This window comes from Bombus pyrosoma, linkage group LG10 (genome assembly GCF_014825855.1).
Source record: "Bombus pyrosoma isolate SC7728 linkage group LG10, ASM1482585v1, whole genome shotgun sequence".
Classification (NCBI taxonomy): domain Eukaryota; kingdom Metazoa; phylum Arthropoda; class Insecta; order Hymenoptera; family Apidae; genus Bombus; species Bombus pyrosoma.
The window spans coordinates 752,039-768,563 of NC_057779.1; the positions used below are offsets into that span (position 1 = coordinate 752,039).

Genomic DNA, 16,525 nt, shown 5'->3' on the forward strand with positions numbered 1-16,525 from the left:
TTGAAAATTTAGATATTGAACTATTGGTGTAAAACAATGTTATATGTGTTAAAAAGTAGTCTTATTCCCAAGCATTTATTATTCTATATATCGTAATAAGTGGAAGTATGGATTACCAATAATATATTTTAATTTTTCTTCTTACAAAAAAATACTTGTCATCAATTACAATAAAATTTACAATTATTGAAAGATCCTTAGTTTATTATTTGAGCTTAAACTTTTGCGTATAATAGAATGAGCACCTGGCCTAAATACAATAGTGTAGCTATTGTCACCATCTGTATAAAATGTATGTTCTTTTAAATCCCAACTAACAGGGCTATCTAAAAATCCTTGGACATGTAAAGCAACCCAAGGTAAACTGTTTTTCATTGATACATATTCTTCTACAATACTGTAGAAAGCTTTAATTTGTTTTGTTGTGAAGAAACCAGTCCATTGTAAATACCATACTTGACCAACATTTATAACTGGTAATGGATATTTATATGTGTTTACATAATCATTCTCTATATTGCTCTTCCTGAAAAAATTAATTTATTATTTTAAAAATTAAATCCGTTCGAACATTTATTTAAAACTTACTATACATACAAGTTACCACAAATACTAAAAATTCCAAGCCATTCAAAAAATTTGTCATTATCAAATTCATTCGAAATTATCGGTATTGGTAAAGAATATTCAATTCTTTGTAAAAACGTTTGCTGACAAAGAGATACACTGTATTTGTGTTTATGGAACCATGCTGCCACAGATGAAGGACACAAATTTTCATCTGAAAATATAAAAATAAAATAAATAGAATAAAAATGTATCATAAAAATATGTAAAGTTTAAAAGATAATAAAAGATCTACCTGGTGGATTCCATGACACAATAACATCAAATTTTGTATTAAGACGCTCCTTTAGTGATGTTCGAACATGTTCATAATTCTTCTTGCCAGGTGTAAAATTTTCAGACTTTAAATCAATAGTTACAACTTTTGATTCACGTTACCGATAAAAAAAAGATAAAGAAAGATATGTGCATGTTAATGACTCAAAAACATAATCTAAATCAGTAAACTCTTAGAAGCTTTAATCGCTATTTGTATTTTTGTAAAAACAAAAGAAATTTACATATATAAATACTTTTATTTTTTTATGATTTTTTATACTTTTAAATATTGTATACAAATAGACATATATTATTTTCGTTATTATATATAATAAATTATATAATATATATATATAATAAATTTGTTTCATTCAGTTACATAATATATATACATATTTTTTTTTTTCTTGAATCATTTATAAATATCTAGTTAAGTTTAATATTGTATTATGCAAAAGATAAGCTTGGACTTGTGTCCAAATTAATATTAGTATTTTTTAACTCTTCTCTAAACATATCTAATTCTGTGGGAGATATTCCTTGCCAGTTCTCTAATTCTGATAGACGATATAAATTATCACAAGAATGCATTAATAATTGTATAGTTTTCATTGATAAATCATGACTATACAATATTTTGAGCTCTTCTAGTTTATGCATTGGATTTTTTGAAAATATTCTTCTTATTGTTTCATCTCCAATACCAGTTGATGAACCCAATTGAATAAATTTAATATTTTTACAATGAGAGAGTAAAAACTCTAGATGCATGTTTGCACATTCTACTACACATTTGATTCTTTCTAAATACTGAAATGGTGGGATTGCAAACTTTCTTGGATAAATTGGTGCTTGTTCTAAGAATTCACAGTTGTAAAAAACTAGACTGTTTATATTTGGGCAATATTGACTTATAAATATAAGTGCATTTAAGTCAATTCCATCTACATGTTCCAAATGTAAATTTGTAATTGTGCAACCTTTTATTTCTAATAGTGTTTTTATTCCATGGGCATAAAAATCACAAGATAGAAGTTTTAATTCTGTTAAATAATTAAGTGCAGCTAAAATCGTAAGATCCATAATTCTTTCATCACGTAATATACAAAGACTTGTAATATATGGGCACATATCAATTAAAAGATATAAATGTTCCACATTGAAATTTCGGCTCTCAAATGTTTTTATATGAAAAGAATTTGTATTGTTAATATTTTTCTGATGAATATGCTCTAAAACATATCCAAATTCATCACATCTACCAATATCTTCTATATTTAAGTGTTCTAGAAAGAGAGTTGCATAACCAGGCACAGTCACAGAAGTTTTACATAACTTAATTTTTTTTAAATATTTGCATGAAAGTAAAGGACCAACACTCCGATCTGTTACAGATCTAGATGCAGTTACATCTAACTGCTGCAGCTTTTTACAGTTTTGAGCTAGAGCTGCTATAATACTATCTGTGCAATCAAAGCATAAAATAAAACATACTAAATTTGGCATAGCAGTTACGCCACTAATAATAACTTTTTCAATATCAGATGTTCTCCAACCAGCTGATCCTGAGCCTAAATCCAAAACTTCAAGTCCGACCATATCAGGTAATTTATTATAAAGAATATGACGCATAATTTTAGGCCAAGCAGAAAATTCAATTCTTTTTAAATGTGTATCTACAACCACTTCTGTTAAATGAAGAGCAACTGTTATTTCTGACAAAAAAGTTGCAGTTAAAGCATATTCATTATACGAACCCCTAGTTTCTTTGACTAGATTAACAATTGCAGTTAATACTGTTCTAGACATTTTATCATATAGATGTCTAGGTACATTGTAACTTAGTAAATGTTTCATAAATTTCAACATTGAATGTAACTTAGAATGTCCATATTCTGGATTTGTTTTAGAAATCACACAAATATGTTTTGTCAAGTATCTACCAAAAACAGCTACAAATTCTCCAATAGAGTATAATGCTAGATCTACTAGCTTATGTACCTGGTGCTTTCTTGGCATTTTGAATTCTATTACTTTTCTTCTTAGAACTTACCATAACGTGTCTGCACTTTACGATCAAAAAAGGAAGCTTTGCCTTCTAAACCAAGCTTTTGAAAATCTTCTGTTAATAAAGATAATATTAAATGTCCAGTTGGTGTAACAGCAACTGAATTGTCTACATCTATTCTATTTCCTATTGTTAAAAGTGTCAACTGTCCTGGAAGCATTTATAAAAATATATGGAATATAATAAAACATTTTATTATTTCAATTATATTTTCAATCAAATTTTTGCACAAAAAATAAAGATCAATTGACAAACATTGAAAAACGTTAATGGAAATTATTTAATAGATTACCTTTCTTAACGAATGCTTCGATGAATTCTTTGTTTATTAATTCAAATACATTCAGCCCATTAACTCGATAATAATCGCTGTCTTCCGAAAGACAAGTTCGCAATTCATCCGGAATTCTAGCTGCATCAGGAAGTATCAAAGATATCTGGCAAAAATCCAACAGTAATTGCGAATTATGTAAAGATTTCTTAAAGCATCATTTTTATGAAATTTGAAATTAATATTGGTTACAATTCATTTTTTACATACAGAATGGTTAAAATAATGTAATTTGACTACATCTGGCACATCACTTTTCTTGTAATTTCTTTTTTCGGTAGAAAAATGATGTTGGGGTGGTTTAAAGTTCCATACTTCTGGACTAAGCATTTTTAACACGTTGAATGGCACGCTAGTTTTACAGGGATTGCCCGTGGCGTCACGATGAATCTTTTATTATGCGATACATGTAATGTTGAAATATTACCTACAAGAGATATGTTACGGTGTATAATGGTCATTAATGAATTTATCTCACTAAGATCACCAGTGACTTCCGTGGCGCTGAAGTGCGATTTTGCACAATTCACTTATTTTTTGCGATTATCAATTATCTCATATTGTTTCTTCGCGTTGCTAAATAATTGTTCCACGTTGTTACGTTCCGGGACTTACCATAAACCATAATCCACCTTTCGGTCAAGATGGTCATCATCTGTATAACCATGAGTATTATTCGGACCCCCAATAATTCTAAAGAACTTAATTGTCATCAAACACCTTTAAAGTCGAAAGTTTCTTAGGGTTATTGTTCATTAAGGTAAAACACGGAAAAAGAGAGTTTCTCCCATGTTCGACAGCCACTGGTGGGGGCGCATATAATGGAACTATATTTCATGTATAAAGAAAGCTATTTTTATATGTTTTATACTGCATTAATTTCGTCACACCATTGTAGTAACAGTGGTAATAATAAAAAATTTATAACTATTAACATTTGTTCAAATTATGTATTTCTACTAATCTTGACGCCCTGGTCACCAGTATCCCCCGTGGCATTCAACGGGTTAAAGAGTAAAATAAAATTATTTATTTTAGTTTAGATATAAATATTCTTACTGTTAGAATGTTTATGCGCAAATACTATATAGGCAGCCATCATGCATTGCTATCTTTTAAAATGAGTACATGTGTTTTTGTTATCTTATGTTTATATTTTGTTTATTATTAATTTAATCCTTCTTTTATATTATTTTAAGAAAGCTAACTACCTGCCTCGGTAGCGCAGTAGGCAGCGCGTAAGTCTCATAATCTTAAGGTCGTGAGTTCGATCCTCACCCGGGGCAATTTTTTTTCCATATTTGTATGAATAGTAAATATTTTATTGGTAAAATTGAAATAATTTTCGAAAGTACTTAATTCTTATTAACTGTAGTGCATAACTTATTCATTTATTTATTTAAAGTATTTCTATAATATTAGAATAAAAATTATAGGTACACAGTACTTAATTTATATATTCAAAAAGGTTTTTTTTCTATAATGTAGATATAAATACAAAGATAAAGATGTAATAATTATTTTTTTCTTCTTCTGACTTCATTCGGATTTTTTTGCATCCAATATTTGACAGGACCTTTCGTTCTTATGCCCAACATAGCTGATTTAGAATGTACGTCGCGCATAATAAACGGAGAATATTCAGCTATACAATCATCTTCTAAAGGATTATTTTTTGTACGTGCTAGTCTTGATGGTCTTTGATGAGGTAATGGTTGATCTTCATAAAGAATAGGATTGTTTGCATGTTTTCCACCTTTTGGGAGCGGCAAAGAAAACTAAAAATTTATAAAATGTTTACATTATTATTATTATTATTATTATTCTAAGAATATTAATATTAACATATTTATTAACAATAAAAAAATATGAAATTCATACTCTTTTTCCTTTCTTTGAAATTGGCTTCCGGAAATTGATATGAACTTTTGGTTCTCCTTCGTCATTTAATGTAACTGCAACTCTTTTCAATGTCTTATTACCGCAACTAGGACAGAAAACTTTTGTCATAATACTAGTAGTTTTATAACACGCATAACATCTAAAAATGTACGTCCGCATTTGTTTAATTACTCTTCCATCTAATGAAATCACATTTAATCCTATTTGTTTTAAAACATTTTGCATAGCAAAGTCCATTGTTAAACATGCAACAGTTACAGATTTTTGTTCAAGAAAGTCTGAATCAAGTTCTTTCTTTATATTACAAATGTTTCCTGAAATAAAGGATACTTTTTATTCATACAGATAGTTATATAAAATATTGAAAAATCTTACCAGGTGTAATCCAACCGCTATCATCATCATTATCATTGCCATCTTCATCATCATATTCATAATTATTATCATTGTTATCATCACTTTTGCCATTTTCATATTCACTATGCTGATCTGTATCATCATAGTTTTCTTTAATTGGAACAAGAATATTATCAATATTATGTTCAATATTATTTCTATCTTGAACTATAAAATCTGTTGATTCACAAGTTAATTTTGAAAATATTGTAGATAAATCTTCTGTTCTGTCTTGATGTACTTCAGAATCTGCTGTTTCATAATCGGATTCACTAGCACTATATTCCTTATAGTCTGATTCTTCTTCTGTTTTTTCATAACTCATATTCTTTATGCTATTTTCCATATTTGTTTCTATCTCATTCTTCTTATTATTTACTATACATTTTTCTTGTTTTGACTCCTCATCATTATATTTTTTTGTATTATCTTCAACAACATCTTTCTGTACATTAAAAGAATCTAATTATCATATTAATCATTTAATAAATTACTGTATTAATTTAAATTAAAAAACATTTACATTTTTCTCTGGCATATAAAAGCCAGCTAAGGGTGTACGAAGATCTTCAGTTTTCTGAACATTGGAATCTAGAGTCTGTGCTATTGTTGGTTTAATTCTTAAATGATCAGTTCCTATTTTTTCTTTTTCCAGCTGATATGTTAATGCAATTACTTTTATATCAGTAGCTGATAAACTAGTGTAATCACCAGTCTTTTTAGCAAATTCTGTCACTATAAATATGAAATAAAATATACATTAAATTTACAATTTAATATGTTAAGACATTACTGGACAAAAATTAAATCTTTTTACCAAATTTAATGTTTTCAGAATATGCATTTTGTATTTTTAAATCATATGGTAAGACGACAAGTCTTCTTAATTGTCTTTTATTTGTAACTTCATTTACTACATCTTGCTCTGTTATTATATTTACACCAACATCCTGAAATTCATAATATTTTTCATCTTTATTATTATATTACTAACAGCCATATAATATTGAAAGATTATATAAAATCAATATTGACAAATATAATTAACATATAATTAATATAAATGTTACTAATGAAATTATATTTAAAAAATAAGTAAATCATATTGAGACATTACACTGATATAAGAAAAACTTTACCTGTAAGGATGCATTTTGGATAAAAGCACTTGTATCAACAACTAAGTATTGCACTTTCTGTGTTGCATTCATATTTAACAATGTTTATAATATAAATCTTTCATAAGTATATATCCACGCGTTTTATAGAAGTTTAGCACTTTGTTAAGGTTAATGCACGTTTTTATGAATACTATATATGGGTGTATGTTGAGCATACGAGTACACTATATTATTATATATAGTTATATTCTAAACTACATGAATTAATTTTATTTATTTATAAATCATAATTAGCAAATGTGTAAAAGAAGATCGTTTGCTAAGAAAACTGTAGAAAAGAATACCATTTGTTTAAATATCAAACAAATATAGCATATTTTTTCATGTAAACAATCCCTAAAACCATGTTAGCAGTGTCTGATTGCTTAATCATATGATTAAAGATAAACAAAGTAAATTATCAGATATTTTGTTGTCATCCATTAGTGTTTTTAAATGTTTACAATTGTTCTTGACAAAGTTTGTATATTTAAACATTCAATTTTATATAAAACTTTAAAATAACAGTTATACTACTTACCAACTACATACTGAATAAAATCTATATTTATTTATCTATATTGTTATATTCCCTAATATTACTACGAAATTTGTTATACTTAAGTTAATGAAACTATATAAAGAAATATTCATTAAAGGAATATGAAATTAAATTATATAAAAATGTTGAGATGATCATTTGATACTTCTAAATTATTGAGAAAAACATTAAGCAGTGACCAAAAAGTTTTTCAATTGACAAAGGGGATTCCTCTAACCAGTATGAAAATGGAACAAGAGTACATATGTCTACGTAAAGAATTCTTATCAGCTGCTGAAGGCCATGTTAATAAAATTGCATTAAATATACTTAAGGAATACTATAAGCAATCTGTAGATTCAAATCGCAAACTGAGTCAGATTAAAGATTTATCAACATTATTGGACACATTGGAAAAACGTAATGTTTTAAGCTATTATAATGTGGAACCACTTCTATATATATCAAATAATTTTTTGAATGATTTTCAAATACAAAGCAAATTAAAGAATTATCAAATTTATATTCAAAACACGCAATATCCTTTATCACGTAATATGTATCAGGAATCAAATGGTAAGTTAGTTTTAACATTTATTATCTGTTTTAGTCCAGTTTCTGCATTTTTGTCTTAGTATAACACTTTTAATTATGCTAAATAACTTTTGCAATACATAACAGAGAATAAAGATGAGGATAAATGTAAAATATCATATATAACTGAAAACAGATCATCACAAATAAAAGTACTTGATGATGTGGAAAATAAATCAACATTACAGTACAAAGATCTTAGAAGCAGTCGTCCTACACAGGAAGCTATGTTACAACAAATGAGTAAGAATAATTTATTCTTCTCAATATATATATTTATTTTTATTTATCCATAAAATTAACGTGAAAAATATTTTTTGAGTATTATCACGTATAAGTGAAAGAATTGGTCGCTCTTGGAGAGATACTCTCAGATATTTACAAGTTCCTGAATACCAAATTGATATAATTCAACACAAACATCCTTTTCACTTGAAAGAACAGAGTTACGAAGTAAGATATAATTATAATATGGATTTATTTCACATAAAATTCTTTACATAAAAGTAACATAAATAATTTTTAGGCTTTGAAATTATATATGACTCAGTATAGTAACAATAATTGGAAAATAAATTTAATGCATGCTCTAGAGAAAGCAAGACGCAGGGATCTGAAGGAAGTTGTTGAGAAACTAATATTAGAATCGAATAATTAATAATTTAAAGGAAATTGAAAATAAAAAAAAATAACATGCATAAAAAGTAATTTATGTTTTTGATATATTTGTAAGAAAAACTTGAACATAATGATTTTTCAAATAATTAAGAGAATATTATTAAATATTTCTATGCTATCTTAAAGTGAGATAGGTTGCTGTATTTTGGATCACCACTTACAAAAGGCAACCTAGTATGTAGGTTTTTTAAAAAATGTTGTTACAGCAGTCTTTGTTGTTCATATAAGTAACATTGAAGAAGATGTACATAGAAAAACTATTCAATTAAATATCAGTATATTAACTGTAATTGATGTATGCTATATCTTAAAAAATACAGCAATCCATATATTTTTTATAATCTATTTTTAAATTATACATTATACTGATATAAATTTTATATCAATAATATACATCTATCCCAATATACATATTTATTAGCTACTGATCAGAGATTTTACTAAGAAAATATTTAGTTATGATAAAAATGTAGATTTTAAACATTCTTCATTAAATTTTTCTTTTATTTATTTGGTTTAGTAATCTAAATTTTGCATAATATCCATATTAATAATATATGTGTAATGTTATTTGAGAAAATTTTAATGAATAGTGATAATAACATGATATTAATAGGATTTAAACAACATAGGCATTTTTTGTTTGGCTCCCTACTTTAACTATAACATCTTTATGTATTTGATAGCCTATAGTAACTTTTGATGCAATTTTTAATCTTTCTCTTAATTTGCGTCTGTAAAGAGAAATGAAGTAATTAGATTTTGTACCAATAAATATTTTTACATATATATCATGGTATATGTTATACAAATATATATTATTTACCCAATTTCTATAACGCTATCTTCATTATTGGCATTTGCAGTCCATACACCAATTTTATCTCCTTTTGGCCTTACATTTACAACAGCCCCACAAATATCATCTGAATATCCATTAAATGCCTCACCAATCATACATAAAAGTGTTTCTAGCCAAAAGTGATCTAGATCTGTATTTCTTTGCTTTTTATCTAAATTTATAAGCCACCTTCCACCACATTTATTAGCATCATCTTCCCACATGGGTCTGATTCCTTGTTTGAACATACTATAGTCACAACCTTGTCTTAATTCTGATGCTGCCTTTATATGATTGTATAAACTGTTATTAAAATATAAGTATTATTAATTTAAAAATATATATAAGAATAATAAATAATCAAATATTACTGGATTTTGATACCAAATTTACCTCCAAAAATCTTCAGCTGTATCAAAGCTTGTAATTTTTCTTTGACTTTCTTCCCATGATTTATTTCTGTCTGGTTCATAATACCAAAGAGTCCATGTATGTTGAAGTGGATGTTTAATTAAAACCTCCGGCGGGAATTCATCGAAGTTTACTACTTCTGGTTCCTTCCTCTCGACTTCCTGCAAATAATTTCAAATCATAATTTCAAATTTAGTTAGTTTTCTAGCTAATTTTACTTTCTAATACTTTTTGTATCGATTTCTTTTATTTTATATAATGTAAAATACTAAGGATTGAATTCCATGTAGCGTACTAATAAAATTAATTAAAATAATATTTAAAATGATTTTAATATCAGTAATACAATATGTCTTTTTTAAGCTCGTTAGACAGACAGTTTTCACCATGCTTAAAAGCAGATGGGAGGGGTAAGAGTAAGAGGCAATGAAGTGACCACGCTGTCATAAAAAAAATATTTCAATTTTTTCCCCAGCGTATGAATCGTAAATACATTCGAAAGTATTGTCGTGTTATTTTTACAATGCACGTAATATTGCAAAAATGTTGGGGAAAATACCTCAATTTCTTCTGTATTACTAGTAGCCATGTCACACAAACTACATGCACAATATGCTCGCTCGGTGAACTAACAGCAAGGGCATCTGTCGGCAAAATTTTTACACGAAATTTCCTTTCCCTAAGATAGAAACGTGAAATTGCATCGGCGCATCGGAGAACTGCCGCAATAAAATTTAAATAAGGTGATTAAGTGAAGAATAAAACGATCATCAGTACCATTATATTACAATATTATAAAAAAAAAACAATCGAGAAATACGATTCTATATCTAATCTTTTTTTAACACTTTCCTCGTTTTGATGTTGAACCAATATTATTTTAGTATCGCGGGAATTTTTTTTAATGTAACGTATCATTTTATCCGATATAATGACATCGATTGCATTTGTTTCATTCTCTATTTTTTTCTTAATTATGTAATTGTTTTTTTCCTTTTATGACATTTTAGATATTCTTCTGTTAACAGATGTCCTAAAAGTATGTCAGAAATACATTTCAGTAAATCTATGATTGATTTATGATATTGCGATTTTTGTTATAAAGGGATTTTAAATAAAGTATTATGTGTAAAGCAAATCATGTATATAATACACCTTTAAAAAGCTATATCTAATTTTGTAATATGTACTATAGATATTTAAACAAAATTATACTAAAACAATATAAAAAATACGTACACAGTAGTTCGGAGTAAATTAATATGAGCAAAAACAAAATTTTGTTCAATATATATTCAACACGTTATGTATATGTAGAAAAAGCGGAAATAGATTATTTATTATACCGTAATAATTATAATAAATAATGTTGGTTACTCTATTTAACATAAAGAATTTGAAATAAGGGTTGGTATTCCTGAAATACACTTCAATATCCAGTGGCTTGACACTGGCGGCTGTCGTTATGTCGTACAATGTATTTACATTATAATTTAGGGAACGACATTTTTTTCTCAAGATTATCAGCAGTTCTATCTTCAGTATGAAACGCTCGGTAATAATTTATTTTTCTATTTCTCGCAATTTTACAGTAATGATAATAATGTTAATAATCTATATTTACTCCATAAATAGTATTTTTAAGTAAGGTTAGTTTGACAGCGGTTTTATAGAATATTTTCATGTATTTAACAAACCGGCCTAATCTTACAGTACCGATAATATTATGATACTAAATTTTTTATGATAACAAAATTTGTATATATCTTCCCATTTTTAATTCATAATTGTTCACTCTTCAGGTAACTGAAGAAAATGGAGAAGCAAAGAGATCTTTTGTTAAACAAGAATGTATCAATTTTGGATACGATGGTTCCTATCCTGCTTATACTTCATCATCTTCATCCCCTTCAACTGTCACACAACCTTTACCAGGACAACCACCATTACCTCCCATGCCTCCTCCTTCTAGTGGAGTTCCACCACCTCCACATGTATTTGGACCAGTGCCTTCTCAAGTTACACCTATACAGGCATGGACACATCCTCCTGCACCATGGCAATGGATAACACCTCAAACATCTCCTTTACCTCCTCCACCCCCACGTGATATGACTGCAAATTCATTTCAAAGAGAAATGCCTCTCAGAGGTAATTACATGAGACGAGAAAGGTTTACACACAATAAAAGTAATATGTATGTTCAAAGAAATAATTTTCATCGTAAAAATAGAAGACTTCCACGTTTTGGGCAAACTCAGGGTCAGTTTGATCAAGCAACATATTTTGGTGCAACATTGAGTAATAACCTTGGTTTGGAATGGCAAAGAAATAATTACACTGCCTCTACAGGTGATACAATTATGAATCACATGCCTCTTCCTAATCATCCTTTGCCTCCTATACCACCAGGGATTTTGACAAATAGACATGGAGAAGAAACTTCAGATCAGGATGCTAAAGTTGTTCTGGTAAGATACAATAAGATTGATAACAAATGTATTTATTTTATTTAATTATTCATTATTTATTTTAGGAAGAAGTTGTTGTTAAAAAGAATAAACAAAGAAAACCTATGTCCCAAAGTTATCCTAGTCGACCATGGAATAGAGAAGATGCAGAAAGAGCTTTGAAAATTGAAAACGAATATAACAAAACAGTCAAAGCTCAGAGTTTAATAATCAAATTCCCAGACCCTGATTTAAATAAAGATATTGTGAGGGAATTTCATCCTGGTATACAGAATATTCATTTTCAAAGTCCCAGTGGTCCTAGATATTGTTTTATACAGATGGCAGAAAGTGTGGATATTGATGAAACTATAAAGGAGTTGGAAAAAATACCCTTTGGAGTAGGTCATTTGAAAGTTGAAAGAAAATCCCTAAGGGATGAAGATAATCCCATGCCTGAAGAAATAGATCCATATACATTATACATAGGAAATTTACCAGAATCTGTTAACGTTAATGAAGTAAAAAGTAAGTTTCCAACAGCTGCTCGAGTAGATGTAGGGTATGCACAAAAAATGAGAAATACTCGGTAAGTTATTTATTTCATAAAATATGTAATAATCATATATATCTTTCTATAATATTGTATATATTTTGTTTTGTTCTATAGGTATGCTTTTATAAGGTACAATAGTGTGGATGAATCCATATCTGCTTATAAACAAGCACATGATTTAATGTGGGATACCAGAAGTATTATTGTTAGATTTAGAAGGCAGCGTGGTAATACTTGTCTTCCTGGAGAACCTAAACCTAATGTTAAAAAGGTTAAAGAAGAACCAAATAGTAATTCACAAATAAAGAAAGAACAGAAAGCTAATCATACCGAAAAAAATGAGGCAAAACTAGAAACTGATGTAGGAAATAGAATACAAGATAATTCTGGTAAAATGCAAAATAAAACGTCATCTCAGGTCCAAGAACAAAATGCAAATTTGCAATCATCTTCTTCCTCTACACCAACTTCAATTGCATCAGCCAAATCAGCACAACAACAACAACCATGGGTAAATATACTCATATACATTCTGTATATCAAGGAAATGATGAGAAAAAATGAAATAATAATAAAAATAATACCAAGACTAGATGGGACGGACTAAAAATTAACCTTTTTTTTAGACTAGTCAACCACCTCAAATACCTTCAGCATCTGAAGCTCCTCCACCTTGTTCAACAGAAAGAGAATCGGTTCCAGAAACGATAATGCTTACAGAAATTAAGGAAGAGCCAGCAGATTATGAAGAAATGGAATGTAATATTCGCTCTGATGATGATATAGACGATGATATAGATGATGACGATGATGACGATGAAGAAGAAGAAGAAGAGGAAGAAGAAGAAGACGATTCAGATGATAATGATGATGATAACGAAGACGATTATGAAGATGAGGAAGAAGATATAGATGAAAGTAGAAATTTATCGTTAAATAATAAACGAGAAATTGCAGAAGTTAACGAACCATCTGATGTATGTAAAACATATTTAATCACTATGTATATCATTTCGGATTAAGCATGTTTATAATAGTATTTTACGTTTATTGTAATTATAGTATATATTAAAAATATATAATAAATTTTTGAGTGTATATTAATTTCCATGTTTTTTGTTTCAGCATCTTGACCAAATGTTCAGTGAATTAGAGAATATGACTGGTGACATCGGCTTTTAATTCGTTAAACTGAACTCTCATACCGATTAATATTTGATTTAAAAAAGAGGTTGATGTTACGCAGAATGTGTACATAATTCTAGTTCAGAAGTGAGATGAATGTAACGAGTGAGACTGCATTTATTTAAGTATAATGTTAGTAATTGAGTTATATTTAAATACTTTTGTACTGATATGTTTTTACTTTATAGATTTTTACGCTTACATTTGCTTAGAATATTCTTTATGTAAACAATTGTGAATATTATTAAAATTATTTTCTGTATTTTTAGTTAGATCTATTTTTTCTTAAATACATTTTTTAACTCTCTAGGATTAGTTAGTATGAACCTTAACATTCTTTAAACTTTATTTTATGAGTACTGAAAACCCTTATAGTTTTAATTAATTTATATTTTTCTTTTCAAACAACTCGTATTAAAAACTAATATTTAGTACATAAACTGGAAATTTTTGTCTTCTTTAATAATTTGCATTACGATTTCTATAATTGCAACTTATATTTCCAAATCAAAATTTTGATATATAACAAATAAATAACATATAAGAGGAGTGTTTTTTTATGTAAAATAAACAGATTGCAATTTATATTACAATAGAAGTGTTTTTATAAATTCAAATTAAGCGAAGCAAGTATAAAATAATACTTTGCAAGAGAACCATAATTTGAAAATTAAATGTATTTCCGGTGCACACAAGTGCCACCTACTTCCTACCAGTCAACCGGCAAGAAAGCGCGGGTATCGTTACCGGTGTAGTTACTATTTTAATTGTCGATATTTATTACATTCATCAGTTGTGTGAATTAAAAGTCGAGCAAAATAGCAAAAATGTTTGAGGCACGTTTGGTACAGAGTGCGATTTTGAAGAAGGTGTTAGATGCAATAAAAGATCTTTTAACCGAAGCCACCTTTGAATGTTCTGATTCTGGTATTCAAGTACAAGCTATGGATAATGCTCATGTCTCCTTAGTTTCTCTTAATCTTAGAAGCGATGGCTTTGATAAATATAGATGCGATAGAAATTTATCAATGGGCATGAGTATTGCATGGTGAGATACTAATTTCAATGTAATATTTACAAAGGTTATGGCTTTTCTCTTTTTTCCATAAAATAAAGAGTAGATACTTTTAAACAGAAGAAGTACCTGTAATTCCTACCTTTTTGTAAAGACAAAATGTTTTATGTTCATATATATATATAACAAAGTGGAATTACATCAATTTCAAATAGTAAATGCAAATTAATAAAATGGTTTTAGCATGTCCAAAATTCTACGATGTGCTGGTTCCGAAGATACAGTGACATTGCGAGCATTGGATAATCCAGAAAATATTACATTTATATTTGAATCACCAAATAAAGAAAAGCTTGCAGAATATGAAATGAAACTTATAAATATGGATCAGGAACATCTTGGTATTCCTGTAAGATTCTATATACATTAACATATATGAAATTTTTCTTTTAAAGAATAAAATTATAGAATTTATTAATTATCACAGGATACCTCATATTCGTGTGTTGTAAAAATGCCATCTCAAGAATTTTCACGTATCTGTAGAGATTTGAGCCAATTTGGAGAATCCATAACTTTTGCATGTTCTAAGGAGGGTATAAAGTTCAGTGCTTCTGGAGATTATGGACAAGGTATATCATTTTTTTACGTAATAAAACGAAATGATAGGAAGGATTATATTAACTTATTTTTGTTTGTTAATTATATAATACTTACATTAATTATATAAGCATTGCGTGTCTGTAACATCTTGTAGTTAACACTATTCAAAAGTTATATAGCAACTGCCTGAAATTAAATGACCTGAAAAGTATTTGTTTGCTTGACCTTCACTATTATGAAGAATAGACCATACATTTAGACTATATTTATGTATATGTCTGCTTATATTTGTATATTTAAAGGAGATAATCCTTCCTGTAGTAAAATTCATTAAAATACAAATGAATTATGAAAAATATATATTGCACAGTGTAGAAATAAATCTATACAATGAATATTGTTATAAATTACAGTTGCATTCATGTAAATTATTTTTTTCAGCCACTGTTAAGTTAGCACAAACAGCAGATGCAGATAATGAAGAAGAAGCAGTAGTTGTCAATATGCAAGAACCAGTCAAACTAACATTTTCATGTCGTTACCTTAATTGTTTTATAAAGGCTGGGCCTTTATGTGCACAAGTACAACTATCAATGTCTAATGATGTGCCCCTAGTATGTGAATACAAAATTGGAGATATTGGACATATTAGATATTATTTGGCACCAAAAATTGATGATGATGAAGAAAATTAAATTTTTATACACTTTCAAACTTTTAAACATTTTTTTTTAGTGTATAAGTCAATAACATCATGAATATAATGTATTATAGCATTGCTTTAATTTCATGTATTTTGATTTTCTTGTTCATGTATTTATCATATTATTAAAGATTAAGTATATTTCAAGATTTTACTAAAAACAGAATGATAGTATTGCTTAGATAAAAAAAAGATATATTTTGATA

The 16,525-nt window shown here is 27.9% G+C and overlaps 7 protein-coding genes and 1 non-coding gene across 10 annotated transcripts; 4 read left to right on the forward strand and 4 right to left on the reverse strand.

The window, feature by feature from the left end:
- Positions 1–106: 106 nt before the first annotated feature.
- LOC122572111 (ribonuclease P protein subunit p40-like) lies at positions 107–4,263 on the reverse strand. 2 transcript variants are annotated; one of them, XM_043736706.1, is made up of 7 exons: positions 3,900–4,263; positions 3,495–3,711; positions 3,246–3,390; positions 2,939–3,103; positions 863–988; positions 598–781; positions 107–526 (listed from the first exon to the last, which is right to left on the reverse strand). In XM_043736706.1, the coding sequence occupies exons 2-7, from the start codon at positions 3,612–3,614 to the stop codon at positions 184–186; spliced, it is 1,083 nt and encodes a 360-aa protein (XP_043592641.1). In that variant the 5' UTR covers positions 3,615–3,711; positions 3,900–4,263; the 3' UTR covers positions 107–183. The 2 variants fall into 2 exon arrangements, with proteins under 2 accessions (XP_043592641.1, XP_043592642.1); XM_043736707.1 differs by lacking the exon at positions 3,900–4,263 and having other exon boundaries at positions 3,495–3,890.
- Positions 864–3,050, reverse strand: LOC122572108. Of its 2 annotated transcripts, XM_043736702.1 has the most exons (2): positions 2,643–3,050; positions 864–2,573 (listed from the first exon to the last, which is right to left on the reverse strand). In XM_043736702.1, exons 1-2 carry the CDS (start codon positions 2,902–2,904, stop codon positions 1,333–1,335), a joined length of 1,503 nt encoding a protein of 500 aa, XP_043592637.1. In that variant the 5' UTR covers positions 2,905–3,050; the 3' UTR covers positions 864–1,332. The 2 variants fall into 2 exon arrangements, with proteins under 2 accessions (XP_043592637.1, XP_043592636.1); XM_043736701.1 differs by having other exon boundaries at positions 864–3,050.
- A 234-nt stretch (positions 4,264–4,497) lies between the features above and the next one.
- Trnam-cau lies at positions 4,498–4,570 on the forward strand. Its single transcript has one exon. It is a non-coding gene; the product is annotated as a tRNA-Met (tRNA).
- Positions 4,571–4,643: 73 nt separating this feature from the next.
- LOC122572129 (RNA-binding protein NOB1) lies at positions 4,644–6,925 on the reverse strand. Its single transcript, XM_043736745.1, has 6 exons — positions 6,722–6,925; positions 6,400–6,532; positions 6,106–6,317; positions 5,562–6,027; positions 5,166–5,500; positions 4,644–5,062 (listed from the first exon to the last, which is right to left on the reverse strand). The coding sequence occupies exons 1-6, from the start codon at positions 6,791–6,793 to the stop codon at positions 4,802–4,804; spliced, it is 1,479 nt and encodes a 492-aa protein (XP_043592680.1). The 5' UTR covers positions 6,794–6,925; the 3' UTR covers positions 4,644–4,801.
- Positions 6,926–7,194: 269 nt separating this feature from the next.
- On the forward strand, positions 7,195–8,544 carry LOC122572138 (fas-associated death domain protein). Its single transcript, XM_043736774.1, has 4 exons — positions 7,195–7,859; positions 7,965–8,120; positions 8,200–8,330; positions 8,404–8,544. Exons 1-4 carry the CDS (start codon positions 7,526–7,528, stop codon positions 8,533–8,535), a joined length of 753 nt encoding a protein of 250 aa, XP_043592709.1. The 5' UTR covers positions 7,195–7,525; the 3' UTR covers positions 8,536–8,544.
- Positions 8,545–9,038: 494 nt separating this feature from the next.
- Positions 9,039–10,519, reverse strand: LOC122572141 (eukaryotic translation initiation factor 4E-1A-like). Its single transcript, XM_043736777.1, has 4 exons — positions 10,367–10,519; positions 9,790–9,968; positions 9,382–9,699; positions 9,039–9,289 (listed from the first exon to the last, which is right to left on the reverse strand). Exons 1-4 carry the CDS (start codon positions 10,394–10,396, stop codon positions 9,175–9,177), a joined length of 642 nt encoding a protein of 213 aa, XP_043592712.1. The 5' UTR covers positions 10,397–10,519; the 3' UTR covers positions 9,039–9,174.
- A 140-nt stretch (positions 10,520–10,659) lies between these two features.
- Positions 10,660–14,129, forward strand: LOC122572124. The gene is made up of 6 exons (XM_043736735.1): positions 10,660–11,362; positions 11,610–12,278; positions 12,344–12,846; positions 12,928–13,324; positions 13,440–13,790; positions 13,939–14,129. Exons 1-6 carry the CDS (start codon positions 11,351–11,353, stop codon positions 13,993–13,995), a joined length of 1,989 nt encoding a protein of 662 aa, XP_043592670.1. The 5' UTR covers positions 10,660–11,350; the 3' UTR covers positions 13,996–14,129.
- Positions 14,130–14,697: 568 nt separating this feature from the next.
- Positions 14,698–16,485, forward strand: LOC122572137 (proliferating cell nuclear antigen). Its single transcript, XM_043736773.1, has 4 exons — positions 14,698–15,046; positions 15,257–15,422; positions 15,501–15,645; positions 16,058–16,485. Exons 1-4 carry the CDS (start codon positions 14,826–14,828, stop codon positions 16,309–16,311), a joined length of 786 nt encoding a protein of 261 aa, XP_043592708.1. The 5' UTR covers positions 14,698–14,825; the 3' UTR covers positions 16,312–16,485.
- Positions 16,486–16,525: the final 40 nt, after the last annotated feature.